At 44.1% G+C, this 22,598-nt stretch overlaps 1 protein-coding gene across 1 annotated transcript; it reads right to left on the minus strand.

Moving 5' to 3' along the window:
• Positions 1-336: 336 nt before the first annotated feature.
• On the minus strand, positions 337-21,896 carry LOC120033914 (cAMP-dependent protein kinase catalytic subunit alpha). The gene is made up of 10 exons (XM_038980305.1): positions 21,247-21,896; positions 11,438-11,499; positions 10,785-10,913; positions 10,401-10,499; positions 7,751-7,833; positions 7,461-7,587; positions 6,300-6,395; positions 5,904-6,026; positions 3,855-4,019; positions 337-3,514 (listed from the first exon to the last, which is right to left on the minus strand). The coding sequence occupies exons 1-10, from the start codon at positions 21,290-21,292 to the stop codon at positions 3,389-3,391; spliced, it is 1,056 nt and encodes a 351-aa protein (XP_038836233.1). The 5' UTR covers positions 21,293-21,896; the 3' UTR covers positions 337-3,388.
• Positions 21,897-22,598: the final 702 nt, after the last annotated feature.

The raw sequence follows: 22,598 nt of genomic DNA on the forward strand, positions 1-22,598 counted from the left end.
AAGCTATTCTCCTTCATCCTCATCCCATCTGACATTTTCTGGATAGATGGCCAGAGGCTGAACACTCATCTGGAAGGCCCCTGAGGAATAGACAGATTGACATACATTATTTGTATAGGTGTAGGCACACACACAGATTGAAATCAGCTCCTTGCATTATTTGTTCATGGCATCCCCTCCACCAAGATGTTCCTACAAACAACCAGATGTACTGTACAAACAGCAATACATTTTCTGCCAACATACACACACATTGTTAGCAAAACAGTCTGTATAATCTACAAAATGTACTCATACAACTTTAATTTTAACAAGTAAAACTTTATTGGAATGATACATGTTGCAAAATATTACTTTATTATTTTTTATTTTTTTTAAACATACTCGTTGTGTCCTAAGGGTATCCGTCAAGTTCTCCAGAAGGTAAGATAAGACTGTCAAAGGCAGATATACAGTATTGTTTCCCGGGGGGGTACAATAGACTACACCATCACCGTACCCAAATCGGGAAGGAAAAAGATTCAAATGTTTGTTGAAAATACACTTAGAAAATATGAAAATTAAAGCAACGTTTTCTCCATGATGTAAAAAATGGAGACGTTCAATATGAAGAGTATGTAAAACTAGAATGCTAACAAAGGCAATCAAACAGAGTGAAAAGATGAACACAGAAAAGCTGATAGGGTTATAATGATGCCAGGGGAGTGGGTCAGTAGAAACAGGAACAAACATTTCATAGACATGAGGTCATGGGTCAGGAAAGCCAAATTACATTTTTAAAAGCTGTCACATCAGTGGTTCATGGAGCTTGTCCCACCACTCTAATCACTGAGTAACTTTTCCAGCACAAAACATTAAATGTTTGCAGGACCAAATGGTAAAAATCTTTCTGAACAATGGACCAACTTTCTAGTCACAACTTAGGCTTACATTATCACATTTCTTTAAAAAAAAAACATTTTAAATATAGACATGATTCGAGAAGTGAGGTGTGCTTCAAAGGGTCCTAGCAAGGCAGTGGAGGTGACAATACCTGTAGCTGGCACTGACCCTCCCTTACTACTAATGATGCTTAGAAAGACCAGAGGGATGCAACACAATGAAACTATCAGTTGGTTGTGGTATATGAATGGATGCAAATCTCAAATAGTCATTAAAACATGTCATAGGTCTTGGACATCTTGCATTTGTTGTTTTTCGTCACATGCAAGAACCGTGATTTAAAATACATAACATTTCTTCATAGAGCACAAGTTTGGAAGTCTGTATCCACTCGATACACGTTTATTTTCTTCTGTAAAGTAGCCTTCTTACCAGACCGCTCCAGACATTCAGCTGCAACCTCTAGGACGGCCAAAGAATCATTTTCAAAAATGTGATTTTGTGTACATTCAGTAGAAATAAGCCATACTACAATAGACTTAATGACAAAACTGATTGAAGGATAAATACTGTATATTATTAAACACAAGAAATGCATTTGCAAGAGGTGCACAAGGTGTGGTGCCTAATGAAGGCTGGTGGGGGTCCGAATCACTCAACATTTAGTGTTTACATAGGAAATTAATATAACCTTATTACCCCAAATAAAAGCTTGTGGGAAAACAAAGCCTTGTTGAAAATCAACTAAACCATGTCAATGTGTTGCATCATCACACCTGTCTACAAACCAGCCATTGGTGAGATTTGGGCTGCGATTGTCTTGCATCCAAAAATATGACATTGCAAATAAAATAATCACAGATTAGCTTTTCAAAATCTATGAATCAGATTGTTATACATTTTTTCTCATGAGAAAATGGAAAATAATTTGACAAATTTACATCCTGAATTCCAACAGTCATACATTGTGAGTGTCCATTTGAAGATGATGATTTCAGGGGATGTAGGAGTAAACAGGCCAGCAGCAGGTTGAACAGAGCTGGTGAATTAACATGATTAAATCAGCATTAACCGTTCACATCTAACTGAACGAAATGACAACATGATTTCGGGGCAGATAAAAAGCAGGCCTTGATCCATCCTACAAAAGGGGCAGGTGAGAGTCAGTTTGAACAATTTCAGATACCTCACCACGACCAGAGCTTTACATCCTTTCACATCTTTTCTTTTAAAAGTGATATTGTACAAAAATAACATGCATCATTTTGCTACTTTTTCCTGCGAATTAAAAACCACCACCTTCATAGTTAACTGACAAATATGTTTGCGTAAGCAATGTCCTTACTTTTGCGAATTTGGCAGAATTCATACTTGTTTGTTTATTTCTGAAATCTTCATTTCGGTTTCACAGCTAAGAGACAACTTTGGAAAAAAAGATGGATATTCACGTTTTTCTATAATATATCAACATACACGTATAAATGTGCTATGAATTAAATAAACACTAGTCAGAGAAGAGTGTGTGATCATTATGTTAGTCACTGCTTTTTAACCCACCCTTCAATACTAACACACAAGCACAGATTGACTTGAGGACACAATGATCCTCAAAGGGTTTTAAAATGCTCTAATAAATTCAGTTGAAGAGGAAAAGACAGACTTAATTAACATCAGAAATGCTCATGTACACAATTTCACAGGTCCCGAAAAAAAAGGTAGTAAGACCTAAATGAAAAGAGATAAATCATTGTTTCTCTGATCAAAAAGTGGTCAGCACTGCTTGAACTGCAAGCGATGAGAGAATCCTCTGAAACCAATAATCATGCCACAACGAGCGGACAGAAGGCGTGTGCAGAGAGTGTCAAGCTTTCAACTAGAAAGGGCACAAGGGCTGATGCCACCAATAGCCAAAGCTCTGCACCAATGCTTGACACGGTTTTGCAACCAGTTGGCATTATGATAGGCACGTCTGTTGGACTTGGTATTGCTTGGACAGATTCAGGATGGAGAGACAGAGGGGGGAGATTGGGGTAACAAGATAGGAGTGGGTTGACAATTACAAAACAACAATGAGATGCCCTCATTCATTGAGAAGCTTGTAGAGAGGACCCACTCAAGAGGAGCCTAGATTCAGTACCAGAACAGCAATGCCTCAACCTGCCTGCAATGACTCAAAATGTGTCACTACACCTCTGCCAAGATACAAACCAACTGAAGAGAGAGGTGGTTAGCCCCTGCCCCTTCTACCCTTGCCATAAACACAAGAGGGAAAACAGGACATGGATAAGTAACAAGGTGAGAAACAATCAGAAAAGGCAACACTGCTGGCTCTTTCAGGTCTTTTCTCTCGTTCTTTTTCACTCGCTCTTCATTTGGGGGGTGGGGTTGTTACATTGTTGATGTCGTAATTACAAAATGCAAGTTAGCAGTCCAGCTTATCACCTCTCCTCCCATTTCCGCCTTTTCTCTCTACATCCCTGGCTCTTTCCGCTACTCCTGGTTGGGCCTAGAACTCAGCAAACTCCTTGCCACATTTCTCTGTGAAGGAGACTCGGATTTCCTCTTCCTCATAGTCGTCAAAGTTGCTGGTGTCACCGGGGCCTTTGCACTTGGGAATAAACGGTGCCTCCACCTGAAACAGAGAGAATACTCAGATTCTTGCTTCTGTAACTTTCACAGTATCATTCCTCCTCAGTTTCTGACATATGCAGTTTGACAGTCACTGGTCATTCACTGGTTACAGACAACATGTTATTAGTCAAGTGGACCACATTCCAACTCTGTAAGACTATGTGAGTAATTCATGTGTAACATGTCTCCAAACAAGACCAAGCCAAATGGCATTAGCTCTGAATCATACCCCTTAAGCCATCCCTCCCTTTCCCTAACCCCACTCTGTCGCAACCAAACCTGCCTCTCTCCAGTGGCTATACAGTGAACAATAGAAGAGCCATGGAAGCAGGCCTTCTCACCTTCCTCTGGTAAATGGCAATCCAGTCAGTGGTGGCGAACCACTTGTGGCCCTTGATGTCGTTGACTCCGTTGCGCAGGTTGCCGAAGCGCTTGGTCAGGTCCACCTGGAGCAGGTTCCTCAGCAGGTCCTTCAGGTCCGAGCTGAAGTGGGAGGGAAAGCGCACCTGGGGACAGAGACACGTCAAAGTTGTGTTCAGTAGAAAACTTTCCAAAACAGAAAGGAACTATCTAAAGTCATCCGTTATAAAAATGTTAATTTCCCCTAACAAATATGACTCAGTTACAGAAGATCAGAGATTGCCCATAGACTCTGACAGGGCCTGTTTAGCCTTTCCCCCCTAATGATTAAGGTTAAGATTGAGGCTAGATAGGCTCAGATCTAGGAACAGCTTATGAGAGACTTCTTGAACAGGTATGTGGCTCACTGCAGAGAGAGGTCAGTGGGTCATGTGGACACCACAATATATTTACAGTGGGGCTGTAGAGTCATGATGATCTATGTAGAGGGGCATGGAAAACAGGTCAGAAGTGAGCTAGAATTCAGCCTAACAAAGTGCTGTGTATGTATGAAGACACCAAGGTCAGGGGTCAGAAGAGAGTAATGCTAATGTGAATATAGCAACAAAAGCAGGAAAGGCACAGTAGGACAATAACAAGGTTTCCATCCAACCATTTAATGCAGATGAATTACCTGACACATGAAGTCACAACTGGGATGATGGAAACAGGAAATGCTGGTACAATTTTATAAATGCAAACAGACAATTTGTTCGTTCGACATGGTGGGATCTTTTTGGGTCTCTAAAATGAATGTGTGAAATGGCAGTGGAAACGCCTTTATGCGCAAATATTGATATAATGACCATCATACTGAAGTAAACTTGGAGTCACGCAATGATATGTTGTGTGGTCCTCTCACTTCGACTCGGAAAAGCATGCAGGTTATTATGCTACAGATAAAATAAGTTATGAACTTCACAGGGTGGTGAAAGTAGAAGGTGATGAGCTTGATGCTCCTTTCCTATAAATATTGAGGGTCTTATTCTGGTGACATGATGATCGATGCTTGACTGCCGTTTGACCCCCAAATAATATTGCTCTTATCCATAATAACCTCATAATGTAGGTAGCCTACCTGCACTGTATCTGCGAGATGTTGGCTAGAGCACACATTCGCTATATAAACGCAACAGTTTGTGACAAAACCATCAGTAGAGTTGATCATTGATGGAAACCCATTTAACATGGATTTTTCCATTTCGGTACAGGGAATTGACCTCAAAAGTTACTATGTAGGGCCTCGGGTGGCGCTGGGCCTCCCGTCTAAGGCACTGCATCGCAGTGCTAGCTGTGCCACCAGAGACTCTGGGTTCGAGCCCAGGCTCTGTCGCAGCCGGGAGGTCCATGGGGCGACAATTGGCCCAGCGTCATCCGGGTTAGGGAGGGTTTGGCCGGTAGGGATATCCTTGTCTCATCGCGCACTAGCGACTCCTGTGGCAGGCCGGGCGCAGTGCACGCTGACCAGGTAACTAGGTGTACAGTGTTTCCTCCGACACATTGGTGCGGCTGGCTTCTGGGTTGGATGTGCGCGGTGTCAAGAAGCAATGCGGCTTGGTTGGGTTGTTTCGGAGGACGCATGGCTCTCGACATTCGTCTCTCCTGAGCCCGTATGGGAGTTGTAGCGATGAGACAAGACAGTAACTACTAACAATTGGATACCACGAAATTGGGGAGAAAAAGGGGGTTACATTTTTTTTTAAATATATAAATAAAAGTTACTATGTGCAGTACATCATCACGCACAGCCTTTTATTCACAACAAGTCTATTTGATAGAAATATCTCTGGTGGGAAAAAGTGCATATTGTTTTATGCATATTTTAGAATACTCACATGAAAATCTGTTTCAAATTGGATGGAAACCTAGCTACAGACAGCTAATTAGTTTGGAGGTAAATTACAATGAACTGCCGTATCTGACTGGTACTGAAAGCAGCTCTTAAAGGAAGAGTGTAATCTGGGTTTCTGTCCGATGTACTCTGTACTCACCTTCCCTGATACAATCTTCTCATAGATCTGAATGGGCTGGTCAGCGAAGAAGGGAGGATAGCCAGCAGCCATCTCATAAATCAGCACGCCCAGAGCCCACCAGTCCACCGCCTTATTATAACCCTGAGGGGGGGGGGGGGGGGGGGGGGGTAGAGAGAAAGAGGAGTGTTAGAGTCCCAGGGAAAGAGGCAGAACTAAGCACAAAAAGAAAGAATGGAACGTGTCATACATAGGCTCTTCTCTAGTCAGCGGTTGTAATCATGGTCAGAGTTGTTTGTGAGTGGCTGTAGTGACATGATCTTTGCTGTGTCATGGTGATGATCCCTATGTTGTGGTAAAAACCCCAGTGTTGTTATGGATACGAGGTGTGATGGCAGGCTGGGGGTGACCACTCACTTTGCTAAGGATGATTTCGGGGGCCAGGTACTCCGGAGTGCCACACAGCGTCCAGGTCCGGCCCTTCACTCGCTTTGCAAAACCAAAATCTGTTACCTGGGAGGAACACAGAGGTGTCTCAGCAATGACAATCAACAGTTCAGTTCTGACATTCGCTTAAAGTTATACTTCCAGGATTTTGGCAATGATGCCCTTTATCTACTTCCCCAGATTCAGCTGAACTTGTGGATACCATTTTTATGTTTCTGTGTCCAGTATGAAGGAAGTTAGAGGTAGTTTTGCGAGCCAATGCTAACTAGCTTTTGCATAATCACTGGAAGTCTATGGTATCAGCTAGCATGCGATCCCTTTAACACTTGAACCGCCTGGCCTTTCAGCCTACCAGCAGCCGCTAGAGAACGTTGCCGTGCGTTCCCTTTAGCATATGTATCAGATGCATATCAACCCACAAGGTGTAGCAAACATAAGCACAAAGTGAAATGTAAAAGAGAATTGTATCAACCTGCAAGGCACTGTCAAATTATTAACATGGACATCAATGCTGATAAATAAGCTTAACAAACTCATTACACTATTGTTGTTCTAGATTAAAATCAACTTCTTCACCCTTATCATTCAGTTAGGCCTCATTTAAATTAGATTGTGAAGTAACTTGCACAATTCTCACCCATTCCATTGATTTGTCATTCATTCAGTGGGTTGGCATCGTTTGCTTCCTTGGATAGAGTCAAGGATTTGTTTGGCATTTTTCTGAAGGCCTAGTGCAACACGTAGCGTGTTTTCGTTTCCCTTAAAATACATTAGTAATAGAGTTCTAGTAAATAAATCAGTCCCATAACGGCATCTTTCACAAAGTAAAACGTGAAAGAGAATGGTATCAACCAGCAAGGCGCGCAGTTAAATGATTTGCTTCTGATAAATAGGCATCAACTCATCATTACACTATTGTCTTTTTAAATTAAATCAACCTCTTCACCCTCCTTATCATTCAGTTAGTACACAATGTAATTTAAATGAGGCCTAAGGTTTATTTATTTAAGAACATTCACAAAATCAGGGCATGTATAATGCATTTCATGTGAGTATGTACAGCACATGCTTGTCCTGCATCAGTCCTACCTGTATAGCTAGCTAGCCATTTGACTACATGTGTGTTCTCACCTGTATGTATCCCTGGTTGTCAATGAGCAGGTTCTCTGGTTTCAGGTCTCGGTAGATAAGGTCCAGTGAGTGAAGGTATTCAAAGGTCAGAACAATTTGGGCGGCGTAGAAGCGGGCGTGGGGCTCACTGCAGGCAGAGAGAGCGAGAGAGGTCAGAGGGTAACGTGGACACCACAACATATTTACTAGGAGGCTGTTGTGGAGTCATGGTCTTTGGAAAATGGGGAGGGTTAACTACTGTAGCTATTTGGTTATATTTCCAACAGTGGGAGACAGGTAAACAGACTCACCTGAACCTGCCAATTCTCCTTAAATGTGAGAACATCTCACCACCAGGGACATACTCCATCACCATATACAGGTTAGTGTTGTCCTACAGAGAGAGAAATATTTCACACAGTTGAGTTGTGAACCTCACCTTCACACACAAACTTGGAAGTATGTTCACACACACCAGGGTTCCCGTTATGAAAATGTGGCGCCGGAATTTGACAGCATTTAAAATTGGACACATTTGAATTGGGAGCATAACCTGATCAGGGGGTCCACCCACAGTGCTCAGAATGACAGAAATCACATTTAGATTATGGTAATGAATCATAACAGAACATGCAAGTCCAGGATGCAATGACATGTGTCCTTACCGCACACTTTGAAGATGTTAAATTAACTGTCCACATGTACTTTTCCTCTGCCAACAAGACCAGTAACAAATAGTAAAATCACTAGCCTATGCACAGGCGGAGCGTGAGTTTAAACTTTGGGGAAGCACATATTCACCATAAAAAATTGCACCTTTATAATAAAGCATTCCATGCATCATCGCATTTGCAGACTTATGTAAGATAGCCTACTATTTGTAATGTGATGAGCATATTGGATAGTCATAATTTAGGCTAATAATATAACTCCATCAAATGTAAAAAAAAAAAAAAGAAGAAAAAAAAAGAAGAGTTGTATGCATGGCTGTGTGAATATAGCGTAGAGCCCTGGGCTACAGCAGACACCTTTCTTCTTTCTTTGCGTGGGAAAAACATCTCATTCAATTCTACTACACTTTATGTGACTGGAGACATTAGTAGAATCTTTAACACCACAAATGACAGGGTAGCCTACTCTGCTGCCATTGACAAACAGATCAATAAAAACCACGTTGTCCATAGAACAGGCCTATGAGAAGGGAGACAAATAGAATGAGAGGAGGAAATGATTGTCCAAAAACAAAACTTTAAGTGGCACTGACCCAACAATGATAGAGTGAATATGAGCAGTGCACAGTCACCGGTGATATGGCCGATGCGCTCCGCTGTTTCAAATAAGATAAACAGTAAGCCTAAGTTGAATTTTGATAACTAAAAGACAGTTGAGTCTTTTCATTGTCTTCTCTTTACAGAAATAGCCATAAGCTTTCCAAACTGTGTTTTCCCACAATTGAATTTGGAAATATTGCAATATGCCTAGATGGGCCTCTACTTTTCAATGACAGTGGCAACCCAAATTGCCCACGCTGCCTTTCCTTCCGACTATGGGCAATGCAATTTAAAACAATCCACAACTTATTTTATTTTAAGGCTAGGGGAAGCTAATGTTCCTCTGTGGCCAATTCATGCTTTAGTAGCCTCATTTGAATGATTGTATTTATTTCTTTCTGTATAGACAGGAGTAGGCCAATTAGGCTATATCATTTTGGCAATTTAACTCAATTTACTTCGGGAACAAGGCAGTTAACCCACTGTTCCTAGGCCGTCATTGAAAATAAGAATTTGTTCTTAACTGACTTGCCTAGTTAAATAAAGGTAAAATGAAAAATAAAATAAAAAAGCTTAGCTTCCCCTAGCCTTTTGGACGCACCCCCTATGTCAATCTACTATCCCCCATAGCAGAAAAAAAGCTTGTCGAGAAAGAAATAGCCCAAATAGAAACTCTGCGACAGTTGTGGGACGATAGAACCCAAATTCATATATCCTGTCGGCCTGGCTACATAAAAATACATTAAAACAGAAACGAATGTGATGCAACAGATCAGAACATTTAGCTTAAAATGTTGATCAACTATTAACAAAATTAGCGCAGCAATGCACCAAGGCGACGTGCATTTGACTACCGGACAATAAAAAACTAGTTGAAAAGCAATAGATCATGAGAGAAATAGTCTACTGGTTTCAATGCTATATGGAAGTCTTTATTAAATAATTGCCTCCGCAGTTGGATTTTGCCTAGGCTACTTTGAAGCAAGGTAAAACATACCTCATATGTAGTAAAACATTTAAAATATTAAAGTAGCTATAGGTTCTCAAAATGCAAACGTGCTGATGAAGCCTGCCTTCCATGCATTTGAATGGTGAACAGGAAGCACACTTCAATTACCAGTTGAGAAACAAAAATATTAGCTATTTTTAATCATGGCCCATTAACTATTTTTAACACACAATTTAGAATTATTGCGCAATGATTGGGCATATAAAAGCGCTGTCTGACAGATTTTCCTCTCAAAGGCTCTGTATCGGTATGCTGTGCGCGTGTGATAAGAGACATAATGAATATACACACGTGCCAATTTAATTCCACAAAATGATGCAAATTAACACATACCGATAATCGGTCAAACGTATTTACATCAACTGGTACATCCATCATTGAATAGGCTAAGAAACATTCATTTGCAAAGTTATTTTTTTTTCTTCTCCTGGACCATTGGCAAAAAAAAATTGAGCCTTTAATTATTTTATATATATATATATATATATATAAATATATATATATATATATATATATATATATATAAATTAAAAGGCTCAAAAAATGTTTGCCAATGGTCCAGGAGAAGAAGAAGAAAAAAAAAAAATATATATATATATACACACACACAAATAAATCCAAAAGCTGGCTATTACCGGCTAACGGAAACCCTGATGCACCCACACACGCGTCCAGCAGTACCTTGAAAGAGTGCTCCAACCGCACCAGGAAGGGGAAGCTGACGGCCTGCAGGATGCGTTTCTCATTCAGCGTGTGTTCTATCTGCTTCAGCTTCACCACCTGAGGGGAACAAAGCAGGACACCTTGTTAAGCAAGGAGAGCACCCTACATCTCTGACTAATGGGCTGAGAGACAGTAACAGAACCAGGGTTGAGGGGGTCAATTCCATTTCACATAAATCAACGCATGAGATTAATATAAATTTGCATTCATTAAAATAAAAATATCTACATGCATTGTCAAAGAGGACTTGGAGTCAATTCACTAACTGAATTTGAATGAAATCAAACCCAGCTCTGAAAACCATACAATGTACAACTGACTCCCTAAACCACATTACCATACCTTCTGTTTGTCAAGTATCTTCATGGCAAAATGCTGACCCGACTCTTTGTGCTTGACCAGCATGACTCGACCAAACGAGCCCGTGCCCAGGGTCTTCAGACGGTCAAAGCCATCTAAGGCCGCAGTGTTCTGGAGAGGAGAGCATGTCAGTTAGAACAGGGAAACAAGCCCAACACCCGCCAGAATGCCTATCGGGGTGCCAGAGTCAGGTCGAGTAGCAACACTGGACTCAAACTACCCATCAAACTGTCCTGTCAAAAACAACAGCAAAAGCAGGATACGATACAGATTGAGACATTCAAAAAGTGCAATGCGTCAGGCAACTTGTTAGTCCTGCCAGTGCACACATATTGCAGCAAAGGTATCAAGGAGTCATTCTTACATTACTACAATAGCAAATTAAACTTGTGTTAAGCTAAAAGAAAAAGGAGGGAAAGTGTTATGCTAAATGCTGCACATAATCAGTAAAGATATCATTCTATGTAGACCAAAGCATAAAAAAATGAAAAGTTCCAACAAATGTGATTCTAGTTAGAGCCAGCAGAGGGCCCACTTCCCTTCTCTCACCCAGGCGTGACTGACACGGCTGGTATGCTGGGGTCTTTCTGAGCATGTGCAGGCCTGTCATTCATTCCCACACTTCCCTAACTCACCTGTGCTGGATTCTCCCATTTCTTGAGGAAATCCTCTTTGGCTTTGGCAAGAAACTCCTTCACTGTAACAGAGCAAACAGATGGTTTAGCACCTACCCTACTTCATGACACACTGATTCCATCAGACACATTTAGATGAGAACGAGGATGTTGTGAGAGAGTTCAGCAGAGGTTCACGTCTAGAACCACTGACCAGCGCTATAATAAGACTTCTCTGTAAGGCTAAATTGTGATATTTAGGAGATGAACTTGAGCGTGTTAGAATGAGTCTTGTGTGTACCTTACCTGTGGCACAAGTACATCCTACGTGTAGCCTAGCCCAAGGCTGTCCATCTCCCTCACTCTGGCCACACAGACAGGGCTTATTTCCACTGATGTTGAAGCCAAATTGACTGAGCTCATGTTATCTAATACTTCCTCCTCCAGCCATGTCAGAACGGGAGCAGAGAGCCAATCAATACAGGCAGTCTATGTGAATGTATTCTGTGTGAACGCATTACTGTCTCTGTGCCAGTGAATGTGTGTGAGATTTTATCCACTCCAAAGTGACTTATCATAACCTTTATACAGTCGCACACTCTAGCTCTAACGCACGCATGCACACAGACACGGCATCACATGCAGAAGTGCAGCACATCTCTTATCTTTATTGGGCTGATCACTGTGTGCTTTGTGGGAACATGTAGATACCAGCCCTTCCTCATTAATCCCTGCTCATATCTATCTATGCTTCAACACTGAGGACAGTGGCTGGCTGCTACTTGTATGAAAGTACCAGTACCACTCAACACTGGCTTGCTGCTACTATTAAGTTAGCACCAGTACCAATCAACACTGGGGACACTGGCTGGCAGGCTGCTACTAGTAAGCAGTACTATTAATACTACTATAGGAGACAGAGGGCTGAGGGGAGGGGGAAGAGAATATGTACACTACAGTAAATCGATGGGTTTGTCAGAGGAAAGCTGAACATTTAAATCTGTCACCCTCTTAAACCAGTATGCAATTCCCTTTAAATTAAAAGATTAAACAGATCTCGAAAATCTTCCGTGTCAATTTATGGCTCATACTTGGATAGCCTAATACACCATCTAATCTGGAGAAAGCCACGCAATCCTTACATTCAATAAACATTTTTGTTTTGGCAAGCTGCGTGCTTGTCCCTTTCTTAGTAAAAACACTTAATTTGTAATATATTGTAAGAAATGGAATTCGTCACATATCATACAAAATGGATGATGTTGTACACAATTGTTGGGGAATCATTTTGGCTCGTGAGAACAACTTTCAAAACTACTGGATGAAATGATACAAAACCTCAGTAGCATCACTAAGTCAAAACCTCAAAGCCATACAAACCCTTGTGATCAACACTAATATCTCCTCAGTGGTTCTGCTTTTCTCCATTCACAAAGGGGCTATAAACACACACCTCCCCACCCCTCTAGCAGCTCTATAACAGCTCTCTCTGGAGAACAACTCCAACAGAAGAGGAAGGCCAGAGAGCAGCACTGACCAAAGTTCATATAAACATCACTACAACCATGTTGCTCCCATGCCAGAGCCATTGAGAAGAAAAGCAGACTAGTCTCCTGGGAGAGTACATTACCCAGTCACTTTGTTCCTTTATTCCCAGCTAAGTAAACCCCAACAGTCTCCCATAGAAGACACCCCTTCCATACTGTAGGCCTACAGCCAGAACTAAGGAGGGAAGTTACATCTAGCTATCAAACAGCTCAACAGTTACACCAACAATGGCCCAAGTGGAATTGACTTGACCTAGTGCAGCCTTTTTGTTAGATTTGCGAGGCTTGGCTGCCACGAATACCATCTGATGGGTGGAAGATGATTCCTAGTCCTTCTAGACTTCCTCTCCACTGCTACCCTCCCTTACCATCAGGGATCCCTATGGGCATCTCTGGTGCTGCAACCGCAGCCTCTGCAGCCCCGGAGACAGAGGTGGACCCAGACTCCCTCTTCCTGCTACCATGCCTCCTGGAGCTCTTCCTGTGGCTGTCTGAGCCTGACATCAGCCCTGTCACTTCTACGTCGCGACGTGCCTCTTCTTCCTCGTTCCTCCTCACAGTGGTTGGCTCATCGCTCCTTCTCCCACTACGTTCACGTCCAAAAACCCAGACAACCTTCAACCTCCTTGGTTTCTTCTCTCACCTTCTACATTCACTTTCCAGTTTCATCTGTCTGTCGTGTCCTGGCATAGAGCAGAGCTCACTCATCAGCCAGAGCCCCTGGTAGTCCAAAGCCAAACAAAGCCCACAGTGCTGTGCTCTCGTTACAACAACTCACACAGATCAATTGGACCTGTGCTCCGTTTGTATCTATATTTATTCTGCACACAGTTCTACCTCCTGCTCCCTATCCTGTAAACACACAGATCAACAGAGGGGCCTGGTCACCAGGGGGAGGGGCATCACCACAGCCAGGGGTTATATTTATGAAGCCCAGAGGGGAACTCTCCTATGGAAAAAAAAGTAATGACAGTCCTCTGCTCTGTCAAACCAGGAGATCAACCTGAATTCCTGGCACCATCAATATTACTCTCATCAACACAACCCATCAGTAGACCAAGGGTTTTCCCTGCTCAGATCATGTGATCAGGAAAACCTAAGTACCCAGGTGAGATGCCACAGCAGGACGGTGTGAAACCATTTCAGATGTTTCCAAAGAGGAGCTTTTCTAAAGAAAAACCACAGCAGTCACAAACCAACCACAGCTAAAACACATCCCCTCTAGTGCCCAATGCAACTCACACCACTGTGCCCAGGATCGATGTCCCGATCAATCCCATCTCTCCCCTGGGCTTGGCTGGGACCCTGTGACGCAGGCACAGGGGGTTAGATTGGGGCGCGCTGACCGAGCTTTCACTCTGGAGCCCGCCAAACCACATCCAGTCCACATCAGACCTCATTTATAGAGCACACAGCCCGCAGGCAACGCATTAGAGACAGTGGACGAGTGGAGCTGCACAGAGACGTGGGGGAGGGGGGTGATACAGAAAGCCACACTTGTTGTGGGGGGAGAGATATATAGTGAGAGAGGGAGATAGTGAGAGAGAGGAAGCGAAAGAGAGCGAGGATGCAGAGAGACATCTGTTGGGTGTGAGAGAGTCCAGAGGAAATAAGTGATAGGTTCACAACCCAGCCACTTCAGACCCCAGTCCTTACAGTCCTCGTGGTTTGCTTCTCTGGCCACTGTACTGTCAGGTACTTAGGTTCAGTCAGCACTTGGAGTTACTAGAGGTGAGAGTGACTGGGCATTCTTACAAGAGTATCTGAGCATGCCCAGAAGAACAAAGTGCCTTTAAAAAGAGAGTCAAGAAGTGCTGTGCTATACAAATATCAGCCTGGCCCGGTTATGCAAGCCAGTGTAAACCACCCCGCCAGCCACACACATTTATAGCCACAGTGAAAGCTACACCTTGACAGTGTAGCGTCACAGGGCCAAATGCATGTCATTTCATATAGAGAGGGACTGATTACTGAGCAGTACCCACACAGAGGGACTGTAGACAACGATGGAATTACATGTTCAGATATGCAAACCCAGATTGAAGGAAGCTAGGGTGAGAGTCAGACATCTTGTCCCCGAGACAGACACATGTGGCCCAGAGCCCATATAGAGGGAACCCCGCTGGACAGACACACCGACAGCTTTCCCAGGATACAGACAAATGGCTTCCCTGGAACTTTGACACAGCCGACACCAGGCAACAGAACAAACACGAGGTGCTAAATCAAAAAGAGCTTAGTATGTGTGTGTGGGCCACACAACATCAGTCCAAAACAACAAACCTAGCCAAAAACCAAAGCGAGTCTACTTTCGTAAAACCCGGACCAAAGCAGTCATCCTGCCCAACACACACAGCTATGTCTTACTATACATGTGATGACTTTTTGGGGACAAAAAAATAGATTCCCATTCAAAATCCTTTCCCTAAACCTAATTCTAACCCCAACATTGCCTTTTTACAAGTGAGAATCAGCAAAATGTCCACTTCTGAATATTAGTTGGTTAAGCATTTGTGTGAGAACTTTTGGTACTCACAAGTATAGTAAAACGCACACAGAGAGCACCGAATCCACAAGAGAACTGGAAAACAGTGTGATTGTGTGTACGGACGGCTGACACACCCAGTCACATCCCCCTGCCCCCCTCACGCCACTCCAACCAATCACTCCCCTCCCTCGTGAGTGTCGTGGGAACAGGCTCCGCCCCCTTGCTCCAGTCAAGTCAGTTCAGTCAGTCAGTCAGTCAGTCACTCACTCCAGCAGTGGGCCTCTGGCTCCTCCTGTGGCTGGCAGTGTCTGCCCTCCCCACCGCTGGTGTTTCCCAGACAGGGCCCAGCGCGCTGGAACAGCCTCCCCGCCAGCCTGTGCAGCACCGACATGGCACCGGCCTAGGATCTGTAGCAACTAGCAAGGAAAAGGTGTCCTTCAGAGAGGAGCCCTGAACTTCGAGACAAGTGGAGCACCACCGACCCTTGGAGGATTCTGTATAGGAGGTTGGATATCTGACTAGACTTGAAGCTGTCCTGCCATGTTATGTAGGTAGAGACAAAGCCTGACACTGTGCAGCAATGAATCCAGAGGCTCCTCCACTTCCTGCCTGAGCTCATACACTGTCCACCCTGCTCCTTCCTGTGGGCCCTGGCTCAGCTCTCCACAGCAACGCCTCCGCTATGTCCGTCTGTATCAGGGAAGAGAGGGCAGGCCGGGCTGAGAGACAGGGTCCACCTGAACCGGACCTTAAGCCTCACCGTCCTCTATAGTCTCGTCTCTCAGAGCGGGCTGCATGTTGTCCTTATCCTCTGGTTGTCTAGTTGAAAATAGCTGCCCTGCCGTGGTGGGCGCAAGCGTCTGAACCCCCGGTCTGCACCTGTCTCTGGGGATCAGGGCGGGCCAATAGCGAGGCCATCCAGGCCGATAAGGATGTCAAGCGTGGCATGTGGACAAACCTCTGACGGCCCTGGTACCTCCTCTGCCCCCGCCCAGGGGTCAGATCTTAGCAGTGTGCAGCTCTCCGCTAATCCCTCCATTAATACTACATCAATACCATTTAAAAACAACGCTGTGTGCTTAGACAACTGAGAGGCGGTGAAGCTGTGATCTCTGGGCGGCCTCGTTTCAGTGGGACACAGACCCAAAGACGAGAGTTAATGCTACCAGGCTGGTCCACTCTTCACATGTATGCTCTACAAGAAGCCGAGGCTCATTTCACAGATACCCGTTCCAACCAAGTGCCTGCCAATGTAACAGCTAGTGTTATGGATGCATTGCCTACACAACACTGTTTTTCCAAACCTGCTCCGGGACTGCCACTCCTCTACTTGTAAACAGAAATACATTTAATGGAGTTTGGATGGGATGCTGCATTGCATTCACCCTCCATGGAAAAGCTCTATTAGAGAAGGTGGTTCATTTCCATAGCAATACTGAACATTTCAGTTACAGAGGGTTAAAAGACCAGGATATCAATGAGGGAGAGACAGTCACCACTTATAGAGAAGCAGAGAGACAGTGGAACAGATAAGACCCTAGCCAGGGAGGAAAAGGGAAGCAGCGGGGAAACAAATGGATGGCACCGACTAAAAGCTGCGCAGAGCAGCTTGAGAGGGAGTCGCGACCCAGAGATGGGCAGGACAGCACACAGAGTGTTCTTGTTCTAAATGCTGTTCATCACATGATGTTCAAGAGACTCCTCAGCATCACGGTTCAGCCTGGAGAGGATCACACCACCCGCATCATATGACCCCGCCCCTGTGCCTTCAGTGTCCCACCACACCCTCCTCTCTCCTTCAGTCAAGTACAGTGTGGGATTCAAGGCTGATGACCACTACTGTGTTTACATTGGGGTTCCCCCGAGTAACATCCATTATATAAACAAACAGTCAGACATCTGGCAAAGTTTGGCTTCTTAAAGTTGTATAGGCTGGGGCAGGGATAAACACTGAAATCCCCAAAAAGAAGACCATAACAAGGACTATTCTGTCCTCTATTCCCAAACTAGGCTGACTATTTCTCCTGAAAACCTGCATCCAAAAAGGATATCTGCAGTGTGTTTAAGTCCTATACATAGCGATTTACACTGAAAGTAGAGGATCTTCCCCCTGCTACCTGACAGGAAGTAGTGTAGTGACACCGATTGGCCTAGATCAGGGAAGGGCAACTGGCAGCCTGTGGCCTCCCCTTGTATCAATTTTCCCCCAAACAATTTTTTAATAATATTTTGGGGAGGGGGGGGGGGGGGGGGGGGGGGGGGGACTCAGACAGGGTCTGAACTTACTTTTGAGCGTTAGAATCAAAATGTTATTTGTCACATGCTTCGTAAACAAATGGTGTGGACTAAAGGTGTCTGCATGCTTCCCAGCCGAAACAGTTCGGAAGAGTTTGTGCATATATTATGACGACATTGTGACGTTGTTTTTGGACTTCAGAGAAGGTTTTTCCCGGCTGTTCGGGCCCACAACATTTTTCCTGGAAGCAAGCAGAGTTCAGAGCCCCGTCCGTCGGTGATTGGTCAACAGTAGGGACTCTTCAATAAAGTATTTTTCATTAAACAAAATAACTCATTTTCATGCACATTTTTTAATTACAAAACACTGCACCAAACATCTTAGATGTAAAATTGCATGACTAAGATGTTCTCTGCAAAAACGTCAACATTTGACAGAATTCTTGAGTTAGATTAATTATAATTGAGGAAGTGTAAACTGGCTACGGCGTCTCAAAAAGGACAAATAGTACTATTGCCACATTTCTCATTTTTCAAGCAAAGGTCTTAAGGGAATATGCAAGCATCCTCGTTCGGCTAGGCGCCAGACGAACAGAGGCATGCTGGCGCCTTAACAGTGAAACGTTTACTTACAGGCCCTTCCCAACAATGCAGTGAAAAATATAGATAAAATAATAACACAAGGAATAAACACACAGTGAGTAAGGATAACTTGGCTATATACACGGGGTACCAATACCGAGTCAATGTGCTGGGGCACAAGGTAATTGAGATGGATATATACATATAGGTAGGGGTAAAGTAGCCAGGTAGCCTAGTGGTTAGAGTGCTGGGCCAGTAACTGAAAGGTTGCTAGATCGAATCCCCGAGCTGACTTGGTAAAATCTGTCGTTCTGCCCCTGAACAAGGCATTTAACCCACTGTTCCTAGGCCGTCATTGTAAATAAATGTGTTCTTAACTGACTTGCCTAGTTAAAGGTCAAATAAAAAGTGACTAGGCAACAGGATAGATAATAAACAGTAGCAGCATGTGAGATGAGTCAAAAGAGTTAGTGCAAAGAGGGTCAATGCAGATAAGCAAATAGCTACCTGGACTAACTATTTAGTAGTGTTATGGCTTAGGGGGGGGGGGGGGGGGGGGGGGGGGGGTGATGTACTCCAGTGATGTACTGGGCCATATGCACTACCCTCTGTAGCGCTTTGCGGTTGGATGTCAAGGGGTTGACATACTAAGCAGTGATGCAGCCAGTCGAGATGCTCTGAATGGTGCAGCTGTAGAACTTTTTTAGGATCTGAGGGCGCATGCCAAACCTTTTCTGCCTCCTGTACGGGGAAGAGGCTTTGTTGTGCGTTCTTAACAACGGTGTTGGTGTGTGTGGACCATGTTAATTCCTTAGTGATGTGGACACCAGGAACTTGAAGCGCTGGACCTGCTCCACTACAGCCCCGTCGATGTGGATGGGGGAGTGTTCGGCCCTTCGTTTCCTGTGGTCCACAATCAGCTCCTTTGTCTTTCTGGCGCTAAGGGAGAGGTTGTTGTCCTGGAACCACAGTGCCAGGCCACTGACCTCTCTAAAGGCGGTCTCATCGTTGACTGCGATCAGGCCTACCACCATTGTCTCATCAGAAAACGAAAACGAAGATGTTGGGAGTCATGCACGGCCACGCAGTTGTGGGTGAACAGGGAGTACGGGATGGGAGTAAGCACGCACCACTGAGGGGCCCCCCGTGTAGAGGGTTTGTGTGGTGGGTGTGTTGTTGCCTAACCTCACCATCTGGGGGCGGTCTATCAGGAAGTCCAGGATCCAGTTGACGATGGACTTGTTCAGTCCCAGGTTCCAGCGCTTAGTGATGAGCTTGGAGGGCACTATGATGTTCAACAATGAGCTGTGGTCAATGAAAAGCATTCTCACATAGGTGTTCCTCTTGTCCAGGCGGGAAAGGGCAGTGTGAAGTGCAATAGAGATTGTGTTATCTGTGGATCTGTTGGGGAAGTATGCGAACTGGAGTGGGTCCAGGGTGACTGGGATGATGGTGTTGCTGTGCGCCAAGCCATTCAAAGCATTTCATGGCTACAGATGTGAGTGCTACGGGGGCGATAGTCATTTAGACAGATTACCTTGGCGTTCTCGGGCACAGAGACTATGGTGGTCTGTTTGAAACGTCGGTATTACAGACAGTATTACGGAGAGCGAGATCACACAGTCATCCAGAACTGCTGGTGCTCTCATGCATGTTTCAATGGTGTTTGCCTCGAAGCAAGCATAGAAGGCATTTAGCTGGTCTAGTAGGCTCGTGTCACTGGGCAACTTGTGGCTGAGTTACCCTTTGTAATCTGTGATGGCTTGCAAGCCCTGCCACATCCAACGAGCATCAGAGCCGGCGTAGTATGATTTGATCTTAGTCCTGTATTGACGCTTTGCCTGTTTGATGCCTCGTCAGAGGTCATAGCGGGATCTCTCATAAGCGTCTGGATTAGTGTCCCGCTCCTTGAAAGCCGCAACTCTAGCCTTTAACACAATAGTAGAATACACAAGGTGCAATTGCAAAATGTGGTTGTTCATCAGCAGTTTCTCTTATGTCAGCTAACATTTCTTAGGTTGGTAAGTTAGCCTAGCGGTAAACTGTCTAAACTTGTTGTAATCATGGTTGAATTACCGACCGGGGTGGCCCCATCGATTTTGTTAGTCACTCAGTCATATATTAAAAACATTTCTCTCAACCTTATGACAAAATATGTAGAACTCCAGGAAATTAACTCTTAACTTAAATGTAGCTTAGGGCCCCCAAAAGGCTTTAGCTTAGGGCCTCCAAAAGGCATTCTTTGGAGCCTAGGCCTCTGACTGCAAGTGTGGGTATCGATGTGGTTACGCAGACCCTCGAGCCACTGCGGCCCCAAATGAGGAGTTCAGATTTGTTGTGGCCCCCACACCCATCAAAGTTTCCCATCCCTGGCCTAGATAAAGATGCAGTACTACCAAACATACAGGTGAAAGAGCAGTGTAGTAGTCAATTCAGTTGGAGTTTCACATCAAACTCAGTATTGACAGTCCTGCAGAGAACTATCAACTGTTGTACATGACCCCCAGGTATGACAGGTGGAAGCCTAGGCCTAGCATTTGTTATGAAAATAGGGTGCAGTAGGTAGATGTGTGTAGTGGTAATTGGCTGACATGGGCGTGTGTCAAATTGCCCGTCTGGTTTTGGGGGGTTTCCTGGCTACAACCAGACTAACCTTTTGGAAATTCAAGATAAAGGCTTTACCTTTGTCAATATTCAATAGCTATATAATCATATAAGCGCACAATCTTATCAACAAGAGGCCAAAGTGAAGAGGAGGGTCTGGGGCGCGTACAATTTACCATACAAGCTTACAAGGCTGGAGATTGGAAAGAATACATACATGTAATGACTAGGTCACAAGAGGATCTTGAATGCATATTGTATATTACTTTCATCCCTCCCGTGTAGCAATGCAGACATGTAACAAACCTTAGTTACTGTTAGTTGTCAAGCAGCTAGTACTACTAAGTTACTAGCAGGAAGTAAAGTAAACTCACCACTTTCCATCTCGTTGCCCTTCTTGGCGGTGGGCGCGTTGCCCATGATTGCAGGCCGATAGGGATCCCTTGGATCTGGGTTACTTTTGAGTTTTCACGAGCCTTTTGAGTTCTGTATTTGAGGAAGCTGGCTACTAGCTGGCTGTTATCATGGCTACCTAGCCAACAGTGAGGTGTCAATTGTACTCCGCTACTACTTTTCCTTTATCCGGGGTTGGGGGGGTAAACTAGTTAGCTGCACAGGCTAGCTAGCTGGCCAGCCAATGGCTAGCCAACGACCTAGCTAGCTAGCCGGTTTTCCCTCTATTTCGGTAACGAATGTTGCTTAGTTCTCCCTGGTACAATCTAGAACGTCGAACCGGTTCGGCGCGCCTGGCTGGCTAGCTATCGTCGCCTTCCTAGCTAGCTATCTATCTATCTATCAGTCACTTGCAGACCCCACTAAAGGCCCTTGACTTTCCAATGTATTCCGACACAAAAACCTTATATATATCCAATTTTCCAAGTAATTATTACTGCAAATCGATAGCAGCCCCTCCCTTTCCTTGAGCTCAGGTACGATGATTTCTCAGGTTTCAGATCCGATCAACTGTGGTTTACTTGCCAAAATCAACAGCCCTCCATTAATCCTCAGACTACAGAGAGACGAACTCTTGCTTCAGAGATCCGCCCCCTGAATATACCTCATTGGCCAATACTTATGTGACAGACAGTACGAGACAACTGTTGATTGGATATGCATCAGTAAATCCAATCATTGTGATGTTGTGATTTGTCTATTGGTATCTGTCAAATTGTATTTTTAGCCCGCCTTCTCAGACCAGCTATTAACGTCATCTATTATTTTCCTCTACTTTGCCAAATGGTTGTTTTTTTGCTGATTTTGGTTAACTCAATGGTCGAGAAATACAGGTATGATTCACCTCTTCCAAAAGTTCGTCTTATTCGTGCATAATAAAGTATTATCGAAATGCAAGGCCTGTAGCAAACTGGCCCTATACCGACCCCTCCCGCCCGACTAATCCGTGATTGGCTGTGCGACGTCAAGACGGGCTATTTTTAGAAAGTTGGTTAGAATTTAACGCACGCGGACTACATTTTCAGAATATCTAAAATAAATATGGATTATCTCGGAGTAAACCACTTGATACATTCCAAGTTATATCGGTAAATGTACATTTATATTGAGTAATTTAGCAGATCGACGCTTTTATCCAGAGTGAATTACATGCATCTTAAAACAGCTAAATTGAACAAAAATGTAAATGTTGTTAGTATGACTGGTAAGGAAACCAGTGTCATTTAGTTCTAATATGTCATATTGCACGAATCGTCCTAGATATCAGATTTTA

This window comes from Salvelinus namaycush, chromosome 41 (assembly GCF_016432855.1).
Source record: "Salvelinus namaycush isolate Seneca chromosome 41, SaNama_1.0, whole genome shotgun sequence".
Taxonomy (NCBI): Eukaryota; Metazoa; Chordata; class Actinopteri; order Salmoniformes; family Salmonidae; genus Salvelinus; species Salvelinus namaycush.